This window comes from Zalophus californianus, chromosome 10 (genome assembly GCF_009762305.2).
Source record: "Zalophus californianus isolate mZalCal1 chromosome 10, mZalCal1.pri.v2, whole genome shotgun sequence".
NCBI classification, from domain to species: domain Eukaryota; kingdom Metazoa; phylum Chordata; class Mammalia; order Carnivora; family Otariidae; genus Zalophus; species Zalophus californianus.
In genome coordinates this window covers 39,618,804-39,639,396 of record NC_045604.1, presented here as the reverse complement: position 1 = coordinate 39,639,396, position 20,593 = coordinate 39,618,804, and the positions used below count along the sequence as shown (strand labels likewise).

The window sequence follows — 20,593 nt, the reverse complement described above, 5'->3', positions numbered from 1 at the left end:
ACAATCACCAAATAAAGAGGTAAAGACTATGGAGAAAATCCTGTCACTTAGAGCCACTGTTTAATAGCATCAGCATTTCCCAGGGTCTATGAATAGGTTTCCATTTAAAAAAAATAAAAATAGACTAAGGAGGGTATACAGATGTCAAAGATCATATTCTCCCCAAATTCAAATTGTTAGAACATGGAATGCGTTTTCCATGGAATACGTATGAACATTCAGTGAAACATTCAGAATCTAGCAGACGAGTATGGAAAACAACACTCCTAGTCCCTCAAAGAGCTACCAAGAGTTCCTCCAAACTCCTCCTTGAGCTTCCCACTCCCACGTTACAGGATACCCTGGAGACTTATCCATCGAACCAGATGGCCCACAGTCTACATGCAGCCCACCTCCCGAACCTGCCCAACCCTGGCTGCTTCCAAGGCACCAGCTCCAAGTACAGATTCGGAGCAGCCACCCCCGGGCTGTGCCAGGGGCTCACTGAAGTCTAGCTGGACTCAGACCGGGTTTGAACAGGCCAAGGGCGACATGAGGCCTACTTATGGGGATTTATAAAAATAGAGACCTGTGACAGTAAAAATTAAAATATTTTAAAGATACCACTTTAGCATTTTTCATTTGTCATCTCCACAGTGTTTCATCTGCTGCTGGTGGCCTTGGGGGCAAACTGTCAACCTTGGTAATACACCTGCCTGCACCCAACATGCCCTCCTCTGGTCTTTCCCCTTCTCCTGCACCTGCCTATGGCCCCAGAGTGTTGCTGTCTATCCCTGGCTGCTTGGCAGTCCTGGGCCAGCACCCAGGGGTATCCAGCCGCATCCAAGGCCCAAACTAAGCTTTCCAGGTCTGGCTGCAAAAGGGTGCTGGGAATGGCGTGACAAGGGAAGGAAGGACATCGGGGTCCCAATCTTCAGCAGAAACAAGGCCCTCCCTACCAGTTGGCCCAGAACCTACCTGACATTCCACATTGCAGTAAAATGCCTGCTTGCATCTTCCACATTTGGACAATCCTTCTTTCCTTAAAAACAGAAAGGGCACTGTAGTGGCGAGAGGCACAGAAACGTGAAGCCGCACATTTTATCATGCAATAATAAAAGCCATCTGGTCGGGAAGCAGAGCCAAGATTCACCTTACCTTACTCTCCCACTGATAAAGTGGCATTTTCCCAAAGGAGAATTTTGACCAGATTCAGTCCTTGAGTAGGAGTAAGTTAGTACTTGCACCAACGTTTCCCAACCCTGACAGTGGGAAGGGCACCTTCCAAACTGATGAGCGGTGTGCTCTACGACTCGTGAGCCTGGCCCGGGGCACCAGAGCTTCCACATCACCTGTGGTAGTTTTGGGCAAGTCAAAGGCTCTTAGGTCCTATTTTCTCATGTAACAAAGAGGGACAGAGATAAACAAAACCATCTTAGAGGTCTGACCTCATACAGACAGAGGATTGGAGGCCACCTGCACTGGTGAAAATGCAGTGTGAGTGACAACCTTTATTATTTAGAAATGCAAGTAAGGCAGAAGATGGAACAGCATAAGTCAGTAATTACCATGCTGCCCAGAATGCCAAGTTTAAAAATAATGCAACCCTGGGGTGCCTACGTGGCTCAGTTGGTTGAGGTCATGATCTCAGGGTTCTATGATTGAGCCCTGCATCAGGCTCTGCACTTAGCATGGAGTCTGCTTACGATTTTCTCTCTCCCTCTGCCCCTGCCCCCACTCAAAATACATATATGTGTGTGTGTGTGTGTGTATGTATGCATATGTGTAATGCAACCCAGCAAGCAGAGACATATTCTTGGATAAAACATTACTGGATGTCGGGGCGCCTGGGTGGCTCAGTGGTTAAATGTCTGCCTTCGGCTCTGGTCATGATCCCAGGTCCTGGGATCGAGCCCCGCATCGGGCTCCCTGCTTGGTAGGAAACCTGCTTCTCCCTCTCCCACTCCCCCTGCTTGTGTTCCCTCTCTCACTGTCTTTCTCTCTGTCAAACAAATAAAATCTTAAAAAAAAAAAATTACTGGATGTGATCGGTATCCGCACCACCTCGTCAGTGTACTGCACTGAGTGATTCTTCTGCCTCTTTGTAATGAGGTCAATACCCCCCCTTCCTTGACATATTACCTCCCTGCTTCCCATAAAGGATAGGGACTCGGTTGTTTCCCAACTGTCAGGTGCTAGTGTGTTTGTCGTGTTTGATAAGTCAAAGCTTTTTCAAAAACTCTGAAGCCACCGAATTAAACCCCACCAGACAGAAGCCTTAAACACATTCTTTTTGAGGGGCAGAATAACCGCATGGTTCAATCAGAGCGCGGTCTTCTGCCCACTGCCCTGAAGCCGGCCTTCCAACTTAAGGCAATGCCGCCGCCTTGCCACGAGGGGCGCTGTCGCCGCTGCCAGGGTCCGTACTGCAGTGCAGGCCCCCCACCCCACCCCCCAGAGCTCACCGGAGGAGCTGCTATTCTAGAATACACAGGGAATCACGCTGCAGAGTCCTCCTCTGCTCCTTGTCAGCGAGCGGCAGTCACCACACTACTCCCACGGAATCGAGACTGCTCCCAAAACGCTCCTGCTGGAGCTAAACAGACTGCCTTGCAGTTTTCATGACAGCACTTGCATTCCAAGAAGCAGACTGGAGAATGTGTGGGAGAAAAACACATCTTGTGGTTGAGGCATAAATAAATATCCCGAGTTTGCACATCTCAATAGTTTAAAAAGGAACTCACTGATTTGGCGGAGTGGATTCTCTAAAGTACGTCCCCTCAGCCCCCTGCCCCAGCCCCGACCCAAGGTGCACCTGAAGGGGTCCTGACTCTGACTTTGCATTTTGCAATAAAAGAGAAACGAGACGAATGGTCCCTGTTCTGTTGCATTTTATAATGAGGAAAAAGGACAGAGAGACTACAGAAACAACTGTGAAGTGACGTGTAAGCAAGTGCTAAGTGGTAGAGACCTTGCAGAACGCCAAGGGGATGGAAAGTAAAGAAGGGCCAAGTCAGGGATGGAACTTTAGAATTCTTTCCAAAAAGAGGTGCATGTGGAAATGGATAATGGATGGGTAGATGCTACCTCATAAAAAATGTCCATCTGAAGCAGTCGTTCATTAATGTTTGTTTTTGCAGGGGGAGAGGTCACAGAAGCTCTTTGAGAATTTGATTGAAGCTATTAATTCTCCCAACAACCCATCTTCTCCCCAACCCTTCAAAACAACAGGAAATTTTGTGAAATTTCAAGGGCTCTGAGCCACCTAAAGCCCATCCACAGACACTGAACGGCCTCTGAAACTAGAGTTAAGACCCCCTGATATAAAAGATGCGGAAAAGATCACAAAAATATCCTTATTAGCCCTAGATCATACCAAAAAGCAAGGATTCGGTGGCCTGTCCTGCAGAGGCAAACAGTAAAAGTTAATACGAAACCAAGGCTTATTTTTAGCCTCACGGTAACATCCCACCGGAGAGAAAAGGAAAAATTGGGCTCTCGAGAGCTAGGGAAGAACTCTAGTGGGATTTCATCAAAACCACAAATTGCCCAAAGGCCAGGCTTCATTCACCTTTGCCGGCTACCAAGTCCACAAGCCACAAACAACAAGAGACAGAAGGAAATGGCTAACTTTTAAGGGTTGGCAATTTGTTGCATAATTTCTAGAGTCTGTCCCAGTGGTTCTCAAATTGTGGTCTGGAGACTTCTAGGATCCTAGGAACCCTTTCCAGAAGTCAGTGGGGTCCAAACTACTTTCAAAGTAACACTACTGTCTTGACAACTCCATTGCAGCAGGTGTAAGGTGTAAAGGAGCCTTGGTACAAATCAAAGTAAATCAAGCTGTCCACGCGTCCCTGTATTCTTGACTTCCACAGGCTGAGTTAAGGGTGTGTGGGGAGGGGAGAATGTGAATTTTACTTAAGAATGTCCCCGATGAAGCAGTAACAAAAAATAATTTTGTTTAGTCTCACGCTTGGGTATGTATCTTCTGACGTTCTGTGATAAGTTGGGAAGGACGCATCAAGTGTTTCTTCCAACCCTGAAGCGCGATGGCGGAAACCACCTGTGTGAGCACTGGAGTCCTAAAGTGAACCATGCCCCCTTCCTCTTGGAATTCCATTTTTACCTGTAAGAACCATGTTACACAAACGGTGGTTATTTAGGCTTGAGGATTTGGCAGATACATGATGGAAATGAATGTCACTTCAAGGAAAACAACTGAAAATATGTGTGGCTCATGATAAAATGTAGGCTTTCAAGCAAATATGAGAATTTTGGAAAATAAGCCTCTGCCCCTGTGAGCTTGACAATCTCTCATGTGATGAGATTGCCAGGGATATTAACAATTGTGGGTTTTTTTCCCCTATGGTTTGATGAGGGGAAAAAACTTACATCAACTTTTAGAATGCCTATATAATTCAGTGAACCAATGTTTTTCAAATGACAGGTGCATGATATTTTAAAAATAATGCATGGCTAAAAAAGTCATTCAAAGTGCAAGATAGACCAAGAGATTTCAGCGTAACAGAGCACATGAAGTTCACATCATGATATGGCTTCAGATTGCATATTAAAGGGCCTACCCTTTAAGACAAATTCATTTACCAAGTTTTAGTGAATCAAAATATATTCACAATTAACTGAAAAGGCTATTAAAATATGCCTCTCTGAAAACTTATCTATTTGAGGCTGGATTTTCTCCACATATTTCAACCAAAACTACATAATACCACAGACTGAATTCAGAAGTGTATTTGAGAATCCAGCTGTCTTCTGGAAATCCAAACATTAAAGAGATTTGTAAAACTGTGGAATACCACCACTACTCTCACTAATTCTTTTGTTCTGTAAAATAGTTCTCAAAAAAAAAAAAAAACCCACATTATGCTAGCAGTAATAGCTGTTGTCATTTTAAACTGAATACTTTATAATTTTCTGTTTTAATTTCAAGTATGGTAAATATTGATAAACATAACCCATATGAACAAAAGCTCTTTGGAGTGCTCAATTTTTAAGAGTATAGAGGGATCCTTAAGACCAAAAAATAAGAAAACTGATCTATCTTAGTAAGTCCATCAGCTCTGTGAGAAAGACATTATTACTATTTTTCAAATGAACATAATGAGGATCCAAAGGTGAAATATCTAACCCAACGTGGTCATTCAGCAAGTAGGTAGCAGAATCAGAATTCACAAGCCGAGGTACAAATTTTGTCTTCATCATGCAAGAATATCCTTCCTTGAGTTATTGTGAGTTATTCAGGAGGATCTACTACATGAAGCAGGAATCCTCTACATGTTTGGATAACCGAATAGTAATAAAATACAAGGCGTTCTTTACTCTGGTTGGCATAACTTCTCAGTTCCAATGAAACCCCATTCATGCCACTTTGCTTCTAAAACCCAATGGGGAGAAGCCAGGATCATTTTTCAAAATGAGATTTCTGGAGGGAACACAAAGTGGGTTTCTCAACCAACAGTGTGACACAGTAACTGGTTCACTTAAAATGCACTGGAATGAAATAAGGATTGATTGTGTGTTTGGTCTGTGCAAACAAAGTCCTTCCCTGTCATTCAGTATAATACATCAAAGTGTTCCTCAGACAGACAGGGCGAGTCCAAGCTGGAGCATGTCCACTGGGAACTGGGTGACAGAATATTATAGTTCTTACAAACTACCAAAAAGCTATGCCTGGCTCTGGGGCAGATTTGACTGTGTGTACGCTCATTTAAGCAACTGCCTGGTTATATATGAATGTTCTTAACATCTTCCTGAGCCAGACTGCCTTCAGAGCAGAGAAGGAGAAAAGCTAAACCAGTTACTGATAGTGAAGAGCATACAAATCTACTTTGATCTACTTCAGTATGAGCAACCTTAGATGAGGTGGGGTGGTGGCAGGAGAGGGAGTTCTGTTTCCACTATCTAGATACGTACCTCAGTTCCTTCCATAGCTAGGGAGAGATGTAAACTTTTCAAAGTAAGTCTAATGGTTGAAACTCAAAATTTGCTGAGCTGGTGCCTACATTGTGTGCGTGCTTGTGCGTGTCTGTGTGAGGAAGGAGGACACAGAGATTTTGTGAGTGGTTGACTATTGCTGACCGAGACATTTAGCCAGAGAGGAACCTGGGATATCATATGAGATATCCATTTTCACCGTAGGAACCTACAAGGAAGGCGTTTGGAATAAACTCTGTTCCTACAGAAGACGCAGCCATAAATCCTTCATTTGCAATGTAACCTGACCTGAATTGTCCAGGAGGTTTGGGGGAAAGACTGCAAAACAAAGAAAACAAAGTTCCTCTCAGAGAAAGACTAATAAAGGTCACTTGAAGGAATAAACTGAAATAACCCAAAAGGAATGGAACTCAAAGACAGTGAAGAGTGAATGCTACTAACCTCTCAGGGTGTCTCAACCCATCTGGGCCTGGGGGAGGACCCAGCAACTCCTATTCGATTAGCCTGTGCTGGGATTTTTAAAAAGCTCTCCAGGAGATTCTAATCAGCTTTCAGAAGGCAGAACCACCAGCCCAGGCCTATGGTAATCCTTTCGGGCTGAGTGTTTCTTTGGGTGCAGAAGTTGCTGACTAGTGTTGAGGAAATTCTCTGCAATGCAGATTGTTTGCAAGGTAACTCATCTTAAGAATGAGCGGCACATTCTGGATGTATTAGGTTGTTGAGCGACCTTGATGAATGTTAAGGTGAGAATAAAGTGGCTGACACTGTATTTTCTAACTATGCCAAGAAAGTATTTTAGAAGCCAGGTGCAAGCTTTAAAAAGGAGAGCTGAGGCTTTTTTTCCCACCTCCTCCTGATTTGGGCTTCACAATTTAGGGTGAATATGAGGAGTTACTTCCGCATCTCTCTAGCTCAAATCCTTTCCTCCTTCCGGTGCTTGAGGTGCTATGTGATCTTGGGCAAAGCATTAATCCTCTCTGGACCCTTTCCTCCACTGTAAAGATGCAGTTCCTGCCTCATAGGTTTGTTATGAAAATTAAAAGAAAATACAAGCGAAGTGTGCTATCACGCTTCTCATTAGCCTCCACTCTCGTTTTTTTTTTTTAAGTGGTATCAACTACTGAACTGTTTTCAGTACGATCTCATTCAGACTCCTATTTGCAGACTTATGTTTCTGAAGTCTCTGTTTTATGGGCAAATATCTACCCTGCTATGAACGGAAGGACTCTTTGAACTTAAGAAACAATTCCATCCACAAAGGGAGGAAAGAAATGTTACAGGAAAGTGCAACTATTTGATTATCAGTGACTGGAACAGAACGCAGAAGACACGCTCCTGTCATTTTCTACTGAAGGAGACACATGCAGTGATTAATTTTCTTGCTTTTCAAATTTGGAAGCCATGAAGATCAACAAGTTAGAGATGTAATTAACAACTCCAGCTAGTTAATGCCTTGCCGCAGGTGCTGTTGGTCTAGATAAAAAGGATTTGATCCTGTAAGCTCCCCACTTTCTGCTACTGAAATGAATGCTTAGTGGGTTTCACCATGAAAGAAAAGGAGCCTGGCATGGAGGGGGTTTGCAATAACAATTACTTTTAACTAACGGTGACAGAAGAAGTGACAAGTATGCTCTGTTGAACAGAGGCAGCCCCAGCCAAATGAAAAAGAGAAAAGGAAAAAAGCCCAGCGGCGCAATATAACTTCACCATGGGTTGAAATAAGACAATCAGAAACAAAGTTAGCCTCCCACCCAGCGAGAGTGGTTACACTAGCAAATTTTTATTTGAGAGAAATAAAAATTGGAGGAATTGTGGCGGAACCCTATTATAACCCTGGTCAGGGGACAAGGATAATACTAAGGCTATAGGTTTTTGTGTAATCGTGAAAGATGCTCCGCATATCACTTTAATCCACAATGTAACAGTGAAACGGACCCACGTGCAGCGGGGAGCTTCTTCCCAGAGCCGTGCTGAACCTTCCCCTTCGCACTGGGCTTTGTTCTGAGGCTTGTTAAAAGTTAGAGCCCGGGGCCTCTTGGGGAAGCAGGAGATATTTAGGGCAGTAAGGTAGCAACTAATAGGTCTTCCCAACTATTGGAACAGGAGCCATGATTTACAAGGAGGACGCCGGGCTTGGTGGTCAGGGCAAAAAAAGGTTGGCCTTGCTATAAAATGTCACAGGGCAAGGAGGGGTGATGTAAGTCAAAGGGCAGTAATTTTCAGCGGTAAGTTCTGGGGCTCCACAGTGACTACAGTTAGTAACACAGCACTGTACACTTGAACGTTGCTGAGAGTAGATCCAAATGACACAAAAGTAAGTGGGTGAGGTGATATGTTAATTATCCTGACCTTAGTAATCACTCCATAATGTATATCGAATGGTCATGTTGTATACTTTAAATACATAGTTATATTTGTCAATTATTCCTGAATAAAGCTAACAAAATCTTGTAAAATGACTCCACACATCACTGATTCATTAAAAGTCAGCTCAGCAATGAAAAAACAAATGAGAACACTGATTTAGGATTTGTTGTAATGCAGGCTCTGGTGGAGATGAAATCTTTGTCTTAGGAAGAAAAAAGAATTCATGAAGCTATGGACAGAGGAGAGAAATATTCAGCCTAAGGTACAGTGAACATGAAATTACTCTGTAGCTCCTGGATGATGCCTACAAGCCAACCTCACCTTGTAGGCCCTGTCAAATCCCCGACAGTTAAACCTGCCCAAAGAAGGCACACATGGGCTTGCAAAACTTAGCGTTTCCATTTGGAAACATTTTCTATCTTAACTTCTGTGCCAGATCCAAATGACACTTACTTGCTACTTTTATCTTTTACCTCTCTGACGCCCATGGACTGGGAAGTCAAAAGGAAGGAAACAACTCAGGCTTTTCTTGTTCACTTGCTCTCTCATAAAGGAACTGATGATAAATAACATGCACCATTTCCGCCGGTGGCTCAATAAGTGACAGATGTTATCGTTAGTTCTCTGTAATGAATACCAATAATATTGGATTCCCCTATGACTGCTTTTGCCCTAACTTCTCCAACACCCAGGTGAGTCAATATCAAGGAAAAGGACAAAACCAAAGGCATATAAATTTAACTATTTAAAAACTTAAGCTGTTCCTCACAATATTGCTCACGTCAACATTCTGGCTGCAGAGTAAAAAACAAAAACAAAAACATGTAAAAATACCTTCACAACCTATTGCTAAATGTGAATTCCAGAACAGAGGTCAGGCCCTCTGCAGCCAAACATGAGAATGAACACCTTGCCCAACAAACAGGTGACCTGCTCTGAATCCTATTTACAAGAAAACACACCTTTTAAAACTGCTTACGGAAGAATTTTAATAGGTGACCCTCCCTCATCCCTTTGGCTTTATTTTCCGATAGACAATAAAATACTGAAATGCCAGTTTGTTGAGGTGAGTGACTCCACTGTGGACTGACTATACCTTGAGAACTTCAACCTTACCAGCTACTGTTTGAAGAGACTTGACATTTTTCTTTCAATCCTTATTGATTCCATGTGTATTTCTGAATTAAAAAGGACATTTTTTATACCACAAAACTTTGTACATGAAGCAGGAAAGAAATAAGTTAATCTACCTTAGCCAAGTAAGTTCTATTCAAAAAGTATTATTTTCTCTGTGTAAAATATTGTACCAGGTTCTGGAGGAACGATATTTTTATAATAGTTGAGCTATTTGGGGACAAAAACCCTACCTTCCTGCAAATGGTGGTAAATATAAATATCAGGCAAAATGATTCAGCATCCAAATGGCCTAAATGACATAGAATTGAGAGCAGGAAGCTACTCCTAGGATTGAACTCTTTAAGGACACAGAAGTTTGGGTATTGCAGAGAAAGCTGTCTTACTCATCTTTGAAGCCCCAGGGTTAGAACACAATGCCTAGAATAGCAAGAGTGCTCAAAAAATGTAAAAACTACTGTAAATATAAAATAATAACGAAATAAAACGAAGAGATTTGTGGGCTGAAGTATTTAAGAGGAGCTTTATAAAAAAGATGCAATTTGAGCTGGATCTCCCTTGAGAACAAACAGACATAGGGAGGTACAAGATAGGGAAGGGAATCATTCAGAGAAAATGGTTACAAATGAGCAAAAGGAAGAATGAAGAATGACAGAGCACCTTTGTGGGATACTGGAAAGACCATCCAGATTGTGTTTAGGGTGTAACAGAGCAGGGAGGGATAATGCTGGTTAGTGTGGGAAGGGCACTTAATATGGAGGAGAACAGTCAAGATTTTGTCCTGAAGAAAATAGGAATCAATGAAGGGTTCTGCGAGTACTTGTAAGCCCTAAGAATGAACAGAGTTATATATTTAGATATGTGAAGAGGCCTGTCCAAAGAGCCACTAGTAAAATAAGTTGCAGAAATGAGACGATTCATTCAATAATTATTTACCAAGGCAACAGAGACATAGGCCTGGGGCTAAGGGCTGGGGCAACACAGATGAATGAGACCTGGTTCCGGCACTCAGGAGCAAGTGTGCCCAAGGAAGTATTTTACGAGGTGCCCTGGAAGCAAAGACAAAGGGAGCTACTCCAGCCTGCAGAAATCAGGACAGACTTCTGAGAGTTAGCCAGGCAGAGGGACAGCAGGGGAGAATCAGCATGACACGTGCATTTGCTTATGCTCCTGTGTGTGTGTGTGTGTGAGTGTGTTTCCAGGAGTGAACAGAATCCTGCTGAGCACGTGGGATTCAAACCTCACGCCTGAAGCCTAGCCCTGGGGATTCCTCAGGAGGCAACCTTAACTCTAAGGCGGAGTCCTATTAGGGCATTCTCTGAAGATAGGCAGATAGAGAAGGTGGAGGGGAGCCTCTTGCCATGCTCTGAATCTAGAAAATACTTAGTAACTGGGTGTTTGGAAGGCCTGAACATGTGTGGAAATGAATTAAAAACTGAGTGAAATAAGTAGATTATTTCTAAATTCTAAATTTGTGAACCTCCAAGTTTCTAAGGTGAAAAAAACCTGTAAGTTTCCCTTCAAGTGATCTTTAGAAATATTTACTCAGATGTTTGAGTAGACTAAATTTCACTAACTTCCGAAAAATGTCTACCCAAAGCTGCAGCTGTTTTAACACCATGTGGGGAGGTTACAATTTCATTAGACCTCAGTATTTAATCAAAGCTCGCCCTGAGTTTGCAGAAGTCATGTCTTAGGGTGTGTGGTTAAATATTTTGGTTTGCTGAATTGTCGTTATGACCTACATGGATTATCATTTTTCAACCAAATAAAAGAAAGAAGAAAATACTCAACCTCCAAACCTTACTGCCTTCAACAACAACAAAAATCTGCTGAAACCTCACAAAGTTCAAGGCACTGTGGCTAAAATAAAGATGAAAAAAAACCCTGCTAGAATATAAGCTCCGTGATGGTAGGGATTTTTGTTCCTTTTTTTCACAGTCCTTTCCTAGGGACTTAGAACCCAGTGAGTGCTCCATAGACATAAATATTTGTTGACTACATTAAAAATAGAATCCCTGATCTCAAGGAGTTTACCATCTGCTCATAATTAAATGTCTCTTACTGTTGAGGTTTGAAGGCCATGGGAGGCGATCACTGTGAACAGATTTGTGCAATTGATGGATAAGAGCTTTCTCAGGTGTCTGTACTTCTGAAACAAATAATGCAACATATGTTAAGAAAAAAGAAAAAGAAGAAGATAGCAGGAGGGGAAGAATGAAGGGGAGTAAGTTGGAGGGGGAGACGAACCACGAGAGACGATGGACTCTGAAAAACAAACTGAGGGTTCTAGAGGGGAGAGGGTGGGGGGATGGGTTAGCCTAGTGATGGGTATTAGAGAGGGCACGTTCTGCGTGGAGCACTGGGTGTTATGCACAAACAATGAATCATGGAACACTGCATCCAAAACTAATGATGTAATGTATGGTGATTAACATAACAATAAAAAAATTTAAAAAAAGCTTTCTCAGGTGGCCCAGAGGCAAGTGTTTCCTATACAAACATCACAACAGTGAGTGCCATCAACAGCGTGAGCCCAGAACGCGCAGCCCTGAAGAGCCTCTGCTGGTACTCAAAAGACTGGAGAGAAAAGCCTCCTCCTGTTCAAGGTCTTTTCATTTTGCCACAAATTGCAATATAACTCCTTTCAAGTGCCAGGCTACAAAATCCTTGAGATTTTTTATTTGGCTCTGATGAAAACCTGTGTCCTGTTGGTCAGCCAGATTTTCTCACCACCTCCCTACCCCAGGATATGCCTCTGTCTTCAAGCCCTGTTGTGAAATTCGCTTCTCCGGCGAGCTGCCTTCATTTCACCTCTTCTGCACAGTGAGTCAGGATCCCCTGGGCACTGACACACCTCCAGTAACCAGAATGCACTTGCTGATACACACCCGGCTCTTAGCTATCATCGTAGCAAGCGGATTCTTGGGACTAGAAACTTGCCAAAGAGAAGCATTTACAAATTCGCAGAGCCCCCCTTCCTATAAAAGTGACTCAAACTTATTTTAATAATATGCATGCGATATTTCCACTTAGTCATCTGAAACCCTCCACTTAGTGTACAAGAGTCACCAGATTTTGTTAATAAATTGGCACAAGGAGCTCCGTGCTATTTTTAAACTTTTGATTGAAGAAGAATCTGAGACACAGCTGGATTCTCAGCGAATGCATGGACTAGAAAGAGAAGTTGTTTCCTGAACCCTCAAGACTTTTTGGTATTATTTTCCTGCTAAATTGCATATTTCTGTCCTTCAGAGGAGTCTTGAAGAGATCGGATTTCCTTCTGTTCTATTGTGTTGGTGTGAACGCCTTTGCAATTGAAAAGGAGGCCTCTGAGGGTGGTAGGAACAGAGTCAGCTGAAGTTACACAAAGTGAGGTGTGTGGCTTTGTGACTGGTTAGAGCACCCGTGCTAATGAGGCCAAGGTCATGGGTTCAATCCCTGAAAAGGCAGTGACTTCAGTCAATTCGCTGCCAGAGCTCTGCACCCCTAAACTACCACAGATTTGCTAGAAACCCAAAGATGTGAAGTTGGGGATGTGGGTGGGAAAGGGGAGGCTGATAGAGAGGCTGACAATATCAGTCCCTTGAGAGGGGACAGAAACCTCTAGTCCTAGCACTGGCCATTCTCTGGGAATGAGGGGCCTCGCCCAGGGAACTGCTAGAGAAAACCAAGGAGCTGCCAGGCTGACTAGAAGAGGGCTCAAAGTCTGAATCTGGTCAAGTACAAGCAGGGTGCCCTGTTGTAGGTCTAGTTCCCTGGTGATGATCAAGACACACATATTCAAAGACTTGGAGGCAAACCCAGAGAGGGGCTCTGGGAGAGGAGCAGGAAATGAGAATGGGAAATCAATAACAGAGGGGAAATTCTTCTAAATCTAATTGGCCTTAAACAGAGCAGATGAAGCATGCCTGGAACTGAGAAATATGATTACCTCACTCTACATTTGAAGTCCAAAAAAAAAGGTATAGGTGTGGGGATGGGGAGTGACTTTAGTTATTAATGAATCCAAGAATATAAAAGGACATTTATGATTACTGATTGCCTCCTTGGGAAACAAAGTGGCATAAAATTGTAAGTATTTCATATTTTCCTTGTATTGACAAGAAAAAGAAAAGGGATATTAACCTAAGGCAAAAGAGAAAGTCAAAGACACCAAAATAAAGTAGATGAGGCACATGGCTGGCTGGGTCAGTAAAGCACGTGACTCTTGATCTCAGTGTTGTGGGTTCGAGCCCCATGTTGGTGTAGAGATTACTTAAAAATAAAATCTTAAAAACACACACACACCAAAATAAAATAGAAACCTTCTTTGCCATTTAAGTTCTAAAACAGGCAACTTGGCTGCCTGGGTTCTCCCAATTCGGAGTTCGCCTGAACACCAGCTACTGCCAGACTACAGCTGTGAGCACTGGATCTTTCCAAAGACATTTAAGACATGTCTTCGTATTTCTTAAAGAACCTTCTGACTGATAGTGTGCAATCTGCTTGTCCTACAGGAATACCATCCAGGGGCCTCCTAGAGCATAGCTGCACCATGTATTTTATTTCCAAACCTAACCAAATGAACTTTGCACCAAGTTCTGAGGAAAGAATATGTTGAAGAAAAAGAAGAGGGGTTCTCCTCTGATGCTGTCCTACCAGAGGCCAGAGAAACAGACTCTTTATATGTGGGTATAAAGACTTAGGTAACAAACTCATCTTAGTTCTAGTTTAATATTTTTAAATATTCTAAGCCCACAGAAGGACCAAAGCCTTGTGTTCTTTTTACATTTTATTATGTAATAATTGATACATAAAAAATATATATGTGTGTATATATATATACATAGCTCTCATGCAAATTCCAAGGCACTGTAATAAAAACATTTCTGAACCCACAGCAGCCTGAGATACAGATCGAAGACCACTCCATCAATTTATTTGCTCAACTTTTAGAAACATTAGTTTGTTGAATTACCTGCTGGAGGAAGGAGAAGCAAAAGAAAAAGGTAATAAAAATAGCATTCACTCCAGGAGAAATCAGAGTGAAGATGTCCCAGTGTCTGGGGGTGGGGGGCAACAACACAGTAGATTCAGGCCAAAAGGGGTAGGGGAAGGAAACCACACTGAGAATAGTAAGACATGGCTCAGTCCGTGAAGGGCACAGAGCCCTTTACTGAGTGAAGACACTCAATAAACATCTGACCAAAAATATGTGAAATTCAAGGAAACAACTTCAACTCTCCGACACACAGCTTTTTCCTACATGCAGTGGGGTAAGGTTCCCTCTACATAAGCCATTCTTGGGAGGATCAAAAGAAGAATGTATCTGGAAATGCTTTATGAGCTGCAAAGAGCAACATGATTTTAAGAAATGTCGTTTTATGGGATCTTCATATATTTTTGATTGAGAGATTTTGTGCAATTGCTTTTGAGAAGGAAAGGTATTAGATGGTGGTTTTTAACTCACCAGGGTTTGAATTTCACTTCAGCATATCCTGCTGCTTGTTCTGTCTCTTTCATGTCAAATCATTTCCAACCGTACAGCTTGGTCCCAGAGCCCCTATAAGCTATAAGAGGAATTATGTTCCCTGCATATGAAAAATACGTGTGTCATGGCGCTTGCCACATCTAAAGTCTTAAAGGACTGCTCTTGGCCACAACTGAATCATGCAAAAATTAAAGAGCAGAGAGGAGCTATGACAGGCTTGCTCTGCAGAAAATTCTGTTTGCCTCCATTTCTCTTCTCAAATATTAGCTTAATCTCATGGCAAAAGACTATTAGAGCATCTAAGCACTTTGGAACTAGAAAAGGGTCTTAAAAAAAAAAGGTTTACCTGTTGTAGGTTCATTATATCATTTCCATTAGGATTTGAAAAAAAGTGAAATCCATTATTTTCTGGGGGACCTGGGGGCTGAGAACTGCTGCTCTTAGCTCGGGGCGAATGTGCCATCTGAAGGATGACTCTACTGGTCAACAATTCCAGTATTTCCTTCCTGGTACCCCCTTCCCAACACCACCATGATAAAAATGTCCCTGACACTGCAATATTTTATCACCCTCTGTAACATTTAGCACAAGCGAGACCGTCAGGCGGATTGTGACAGCTTCCTCTGTGCTAGGGCTATACTAAGTGCTCGACTTCTACTGGCTCATGTAATTCTCACGTAGCTCTGGAGGTAGTCGTTCATGTGAACACGGTAAACATAAAGGAACCTAGTTGTTCAAAGACATTATGTAGTTTGCCTAAAGACAAACGTCAGGAAGGGAGGAAGCCAGAACTCAAACCAAGTTGATCTGGCACCCAAGTCTCTGCCTTGCAGTCTCTAAATAAATGAAAAACTTCAAATATTCTAATATGGAAAGTGACAACATAGTATCTCATTACCTGATGTACAGATGGCTGAATTTTGTTTAATATAACTTTTTAGAGGAAATCTGTTGTCTGTATATTTTAATCTTACTACCCATTTTTTAAAAAAATACTTGTGGAAAGGAGGGAATTCTCTATTAGAGCACATGTCTAATTTTTCATTCAGAAAGCAAGATAATTTGAAAACATTTGAAGTCAGTTCTCCCCTTAGAGACCATACAATTCTCAGAGAATGATCTGGGAATGAACAGAATCCCAGCAGCCTTGGGGATGACTCCCCAATCTGAGGTGCTGCTTCAGGTGGTCAGTCCCAGGGTTCTTTCAGAGAACATTAAGGTTTCTTAAGAAAACCACAGCAAGAGTTCATGCCTCTTAATACTGATTAAAATCAACTAAATATTACTTTGACAGTCTGGTAAAACAATGGGCTAGACAGGATGAATAGTACTACAGAATAAATCTGTGAGACATCACATCTTTACAACTGCTGAAACAGGACATCTCGATCATACTGTTTTGCTCACGCAACCATTTTAATTTTTAAAACCACTCTGAGCGAGCCAGGCATGACATGAATTTCCTGAAACTGTGTTCTAACAGCTCTGTTGCAAGAAGGCTAAGTGGGCCTTCCTACTTTCTCCCCATACTCGGAATGAACTAACAAAAAAGGTAATGTTCTTGCCCTTAAATGATCCACGAGCCAAGAAAATAAAAGATCAAGAGAGAGACATCTTCCCACCTGAGGAACTGCACACAGAATGAATATTGAGATGTAACACTGGGGTACAGCAGATTTTTTCCCTTTCTGAGACAAATAACAGTGTTAAAATATGCTGAATACTAAGTATGAAATTTAACATAAGGGGTGCCTGGGTGGCTCAGTCATTAAGCGTCTGCCTTCGGCTCAGGTCATGGTCCCAGAGTCCTGGGATCGAGCCCCACACTGGGCTCCCTCTCGGTGGGGAGCCTGCTTCACCCTACTTGTGTTCTCCCTCTCACTGTGTCTCTCTCTGTCAAATACATAAAATCTTAAAAAAAAAAGAAAAAGAAATATAACATAAAAGTATCTGCCATAGAAAGGTGGCCAATGGCCAAAAGATGCGTGCGCATGCGCACGCGCGCGTGCGTGTGTGTGTGTGTGTGTGTGTGTATGTGTGTACAAAATGTATCTGGCTCCCAAATGGAAAACATTTATATTTTTAGGAGCTGCCTTCTAGCAGCTTAAGCAAGATAAACATCCTCCCAAGTATCACCCACCAAACTGAGAAAATGTGTATAAATTTAAAATTCCCAGAAACAAACCTCTGTCTGAATTGTGCCAACAATAATAATCCCATTCCCCTGGGACCTGAGAAACTTCCCTTTATTTCTCAATTTATAGAACTTATTACTGCAGAAATCACCTATTTTCCTTCAAAATAAGTTAAACCCAGATACAATTAATATGACAAGGAAAACCTCCAGTGGCTCACTTATCTTAAGCAATATCGTTTATGCTAAACTTCTAGCACAAGAAAGGATAAGAAGTAGTTTGGGGTTTTTTCCTGTGGGCGGGTGGGGTGGGGGAGTAGCAGATTTTACCCTGTATGCTTTAATATTTGAGAATTCTGCCCCTACTCCCTTGAGGTTCCAGGACATATATGTGTCCTAGTACAGCTGGACAGATTGGTTTGTTCTGGGACATGATCAAATAGTGGACAGAGGAAATGGTGCAAAATTTATGAGAACGACCTAACCACTAATTCTAAAACACTAATTCTAAACTAATCGAATTTAATAGAAATCATAGAGTGGTGTACAAAGATATTTCCAATTTCATAGGTATCGTGGTATCACTATTTCCTGGGTGTTATCTTAGTTGATTTCAAATGACTCGTTAGGGAGAGAGAAGAAATGAACCATGGGTGTTAAGAGCGGCTCACCTAAGCCAAACAGAGAAAAGTGGGGGGCGGGGGCAGGGGCAGGTACAGTGATACTGCCCCAATGCACATAGCAGCCCAGGTGAGGGATCTAAGACAGTGGTTAATGACCCTAACAAATGTTATTCAGAAAAACGAGACACAAAGCACACTCCGTCACATAGGGCTGGGTACTTTGTGGAGCTGCATCTGACCATACATTAATGTTCTATGTAAGGTTGGGGGTGTATACAGTAGATACAGTCAGGACACTCACAGCTAAAGAGAAGCATCTCTCAGCTCCGCTTCTCCCCTCTGAACCCAGAGGGATTTGATCTCTAATTCATTGGAGGCGTGCACGGGTAACTACCATCTGAGTACCTACTATGTGCCCGGCACTGTGATCTTCTCTCACAGGATGGACTCCAGGAATCACCAGGATTCCTGATGGACGGAAGCACCTTCCGTGCTAGGTGACCCCGCTTTGCTCCTGCCACTCCAGACACCCACACTGCTTCAGACTCCGAGCCACAGCGAGGCTCAGAAGATCAAGGGACCAGTCACAGCAGCCTTTTTAACTTTGGGAAAACCCAATGCTCACTTCACTCAAACGTTGCAAAGTGGTGCCATGACCCTTTAGCTCTTGACTCACCAATTCAAAGAGCCACATCACATACAGCCCTTAAGCTGCCCACGGCATGATTCTGCGTCTAGTGCCTTTCCAGGTCCCCCCAAGCGGAAGACAGTTCTGGCAGGGAGTCTGGGCAAGATTACTATAATATTTAGCCTTTGTCCCTTCTTTTGCTATGTCTTATCATAGAATAAGGCACACAAGTCTGAGAAACTGGGTACTTTGGTATTTGTTGGACTTGAGACCTGTACTCCAAAAGTACCTGCAGGACCTCAGGTCAGTGCAATCTGACCCAAGAAGCTCCATTTCAAAGATGAAGAAACTGAGATTCAAAGAAAGTAAAGCAGGGTCCATTCTTCAGAGAGTAGGGAAGGTGGGGTGCACATGTAGTTCAACACCATGCTTCCTGTCTCTGGGATTTTACTGAGCACCTAACTAGTAGGAAATGGACAGAACTGAAGCGAACAGATTTCATTCCCTTAACTATTGGTGTGACTACAGAGACACAACCACACTTCCTATCTGAGCATTAGTTTTCTCACCTGTAAAATGGAGAGAGTGTGTTGGACTGGTGATTCCTAAAGCCTTTCGGGTCTGAAACTGTCATAAAGCTTCAGGATATAATTATGTGTGGATGTGGATGAATATATATGCATATAGATGAATACAGATGTATGTATATATAGGTATGTATATGCATACACATGATGTGCTGCAATTAAATACTATTTCCAACCACACATTTTGCCTAATTCCCTCAGAAACCATGTTTTCAAAATCCCAATCCAAGGCTAGGTACGTCCCATCATTGCAGCCCTTCGGAATCCCGGGCTGTGTGGTCCGTACTCCTCTGGCTTCTCTCCAAACACATGTGCTGAGTGAGAAGGAAGAGGAGGAGCCGCGTACTTTACATGAAATGTTAGGTGTCATTAAGTTCCCTGGAGGGAACGGCAAGTCTGCGGCAGGGCTGGGCTGGGCTGGGCTGGGGGGGGGGGGGGGGGGTAAGAGAACACACCGCAGGAAGCACAAGTTAAAGGTGACAGGCTGTGGCTGCTCGAACCTGGGGCCGGGCCGGCAATGCACCAAGTGAGCAGCGCGTGCTGGGGCTTGGGACAAGCCTGGCTCCGCGCCGACGTCTGAGGCCAGGACCCTGAACTCCCGGGTGAGCCCATCCCGCGTGAGCAACTCGGAAAATGGGCCGTGCGGGGGGGCCCTCGGCTGCTTGGTCCGAACGCACGTGGCACGACCCGCGCGGGGTGAAAGCGCCCCGCCCGCCCGCGCCACCGGGCGGCCGCCGCCCCAACCGCCGGCGCTAGGACCCGACGCGCCGCCCGCACTTCCTCCCGCCGCGGTCCGAGCCGCCGCCGCGGCGCCCCCGCCCGCCCGCCCGCCCGCGCCGCCGCCCTACCTGGCGAAGCAGTACTCGCAGTGGTTACCCCGCTCGTTGACCGTGAGCACGTAGGCGTAGGCCGGGCAGGAGAAGAGCAAGTCCCCCACGTGGAAGGGCTGCAGAGCCCGCAGCCCCCGGCCCTTGCCCGGGCTGCAGAAACGCTCCAGGCCGCCGTCGCCCGCGGCCCTCATGCCGGCAGCGGGGCGGGGCTGTCGGGGCCGGCGCTTGAGGGGCGCCCGGAGCGGCGGCTCCCCGCGAGCTGTTATTGGAGAAGCGTCACCCAGAGCTGCGGAGTGGGGGGGGGGGGCGGGGAGGGAAGCCGCCGGAGACGCCGCGGCGGCCACCGCTCCCCGGAAGGGACGCCGGCCCCGCCCGGCCCTCGCGCGCCCCCGGGGGGAGGGGGAGGGGGAAGGAGGGGGAGCGGCCCGGCCGCCCCGCCCCGCCCGTGGGATCCTCGGCGGCCCGCCCGGCACGCGCTCGGGGCGCTTCCGGTGTGGCGGCGACGGGCGCTGCAGCCACGGAGGCTCCTGGCGGCCGGGGCGCGAGGCGTCTGCGCCTCGGCGGCGTTTCCGCGAGGAGAGCGGACGCTGTCCCCGCTCCCATGGGCGGGTGGGGTCGCCGCGGGTGGTCAGGACCCAAGGCCTCCCCGGATAGGCCGCCTGGCCCTCACGGTGACCCACCTTTGGCACATCGAAAGGGACAAAGATGTTTCTCAACCTTCTGTATCTTGTCCTTGTCAGAGACCCTAGAAGGGGTCATCCGGAACACCGGAGAGAAACCGCAGTCCCAGGAGTGTGAGGTGCCGAGGGATAAAGGGCGCTTTCCTAAGGTTAAAGGCTTTTAAACCTCGTGAGGCTTTAAACCTTCCAGGGAGTCTCTGGGG

General features: G+C 44.6%; 1 protein-coding gene across 2 annotated transcripts in view; it reads right to left on the bottom strand.

Annotated features, from left to right (window-relative positions):
- Window positions 1-20,024, bottom strand: part of SMYD2 (SET and MYND domain containing 2) — a 48,579-nt gene extending 28,555 nt beyond the window's left edge. The window contains exons 1-2 of one of the 2 annotated variants that reach the window (XM_027612859.2): window positions 19,729-20,024; window positions 958-1,021 (exon numbers count right to left, since the gene is read on the bottom strand). In XM_027612859.2, the coding sequence (XP_027468660.1) occupies window positions 958-1,021; window positions 19,729-19,901 (237 nt within the window). In that variant the 5' untranslated portion in view covers window positions 19,902-20,024. The remainder of the gene's footprint in view (window positions 1-957; window positions 1,022-19,728) is intronic. The other variant, XM_027612860.1, reaches the window with a different exon arrangement.
- Between the last annotated feature and the right edge of the window lie 569 nt (window positions 20,025-20,593).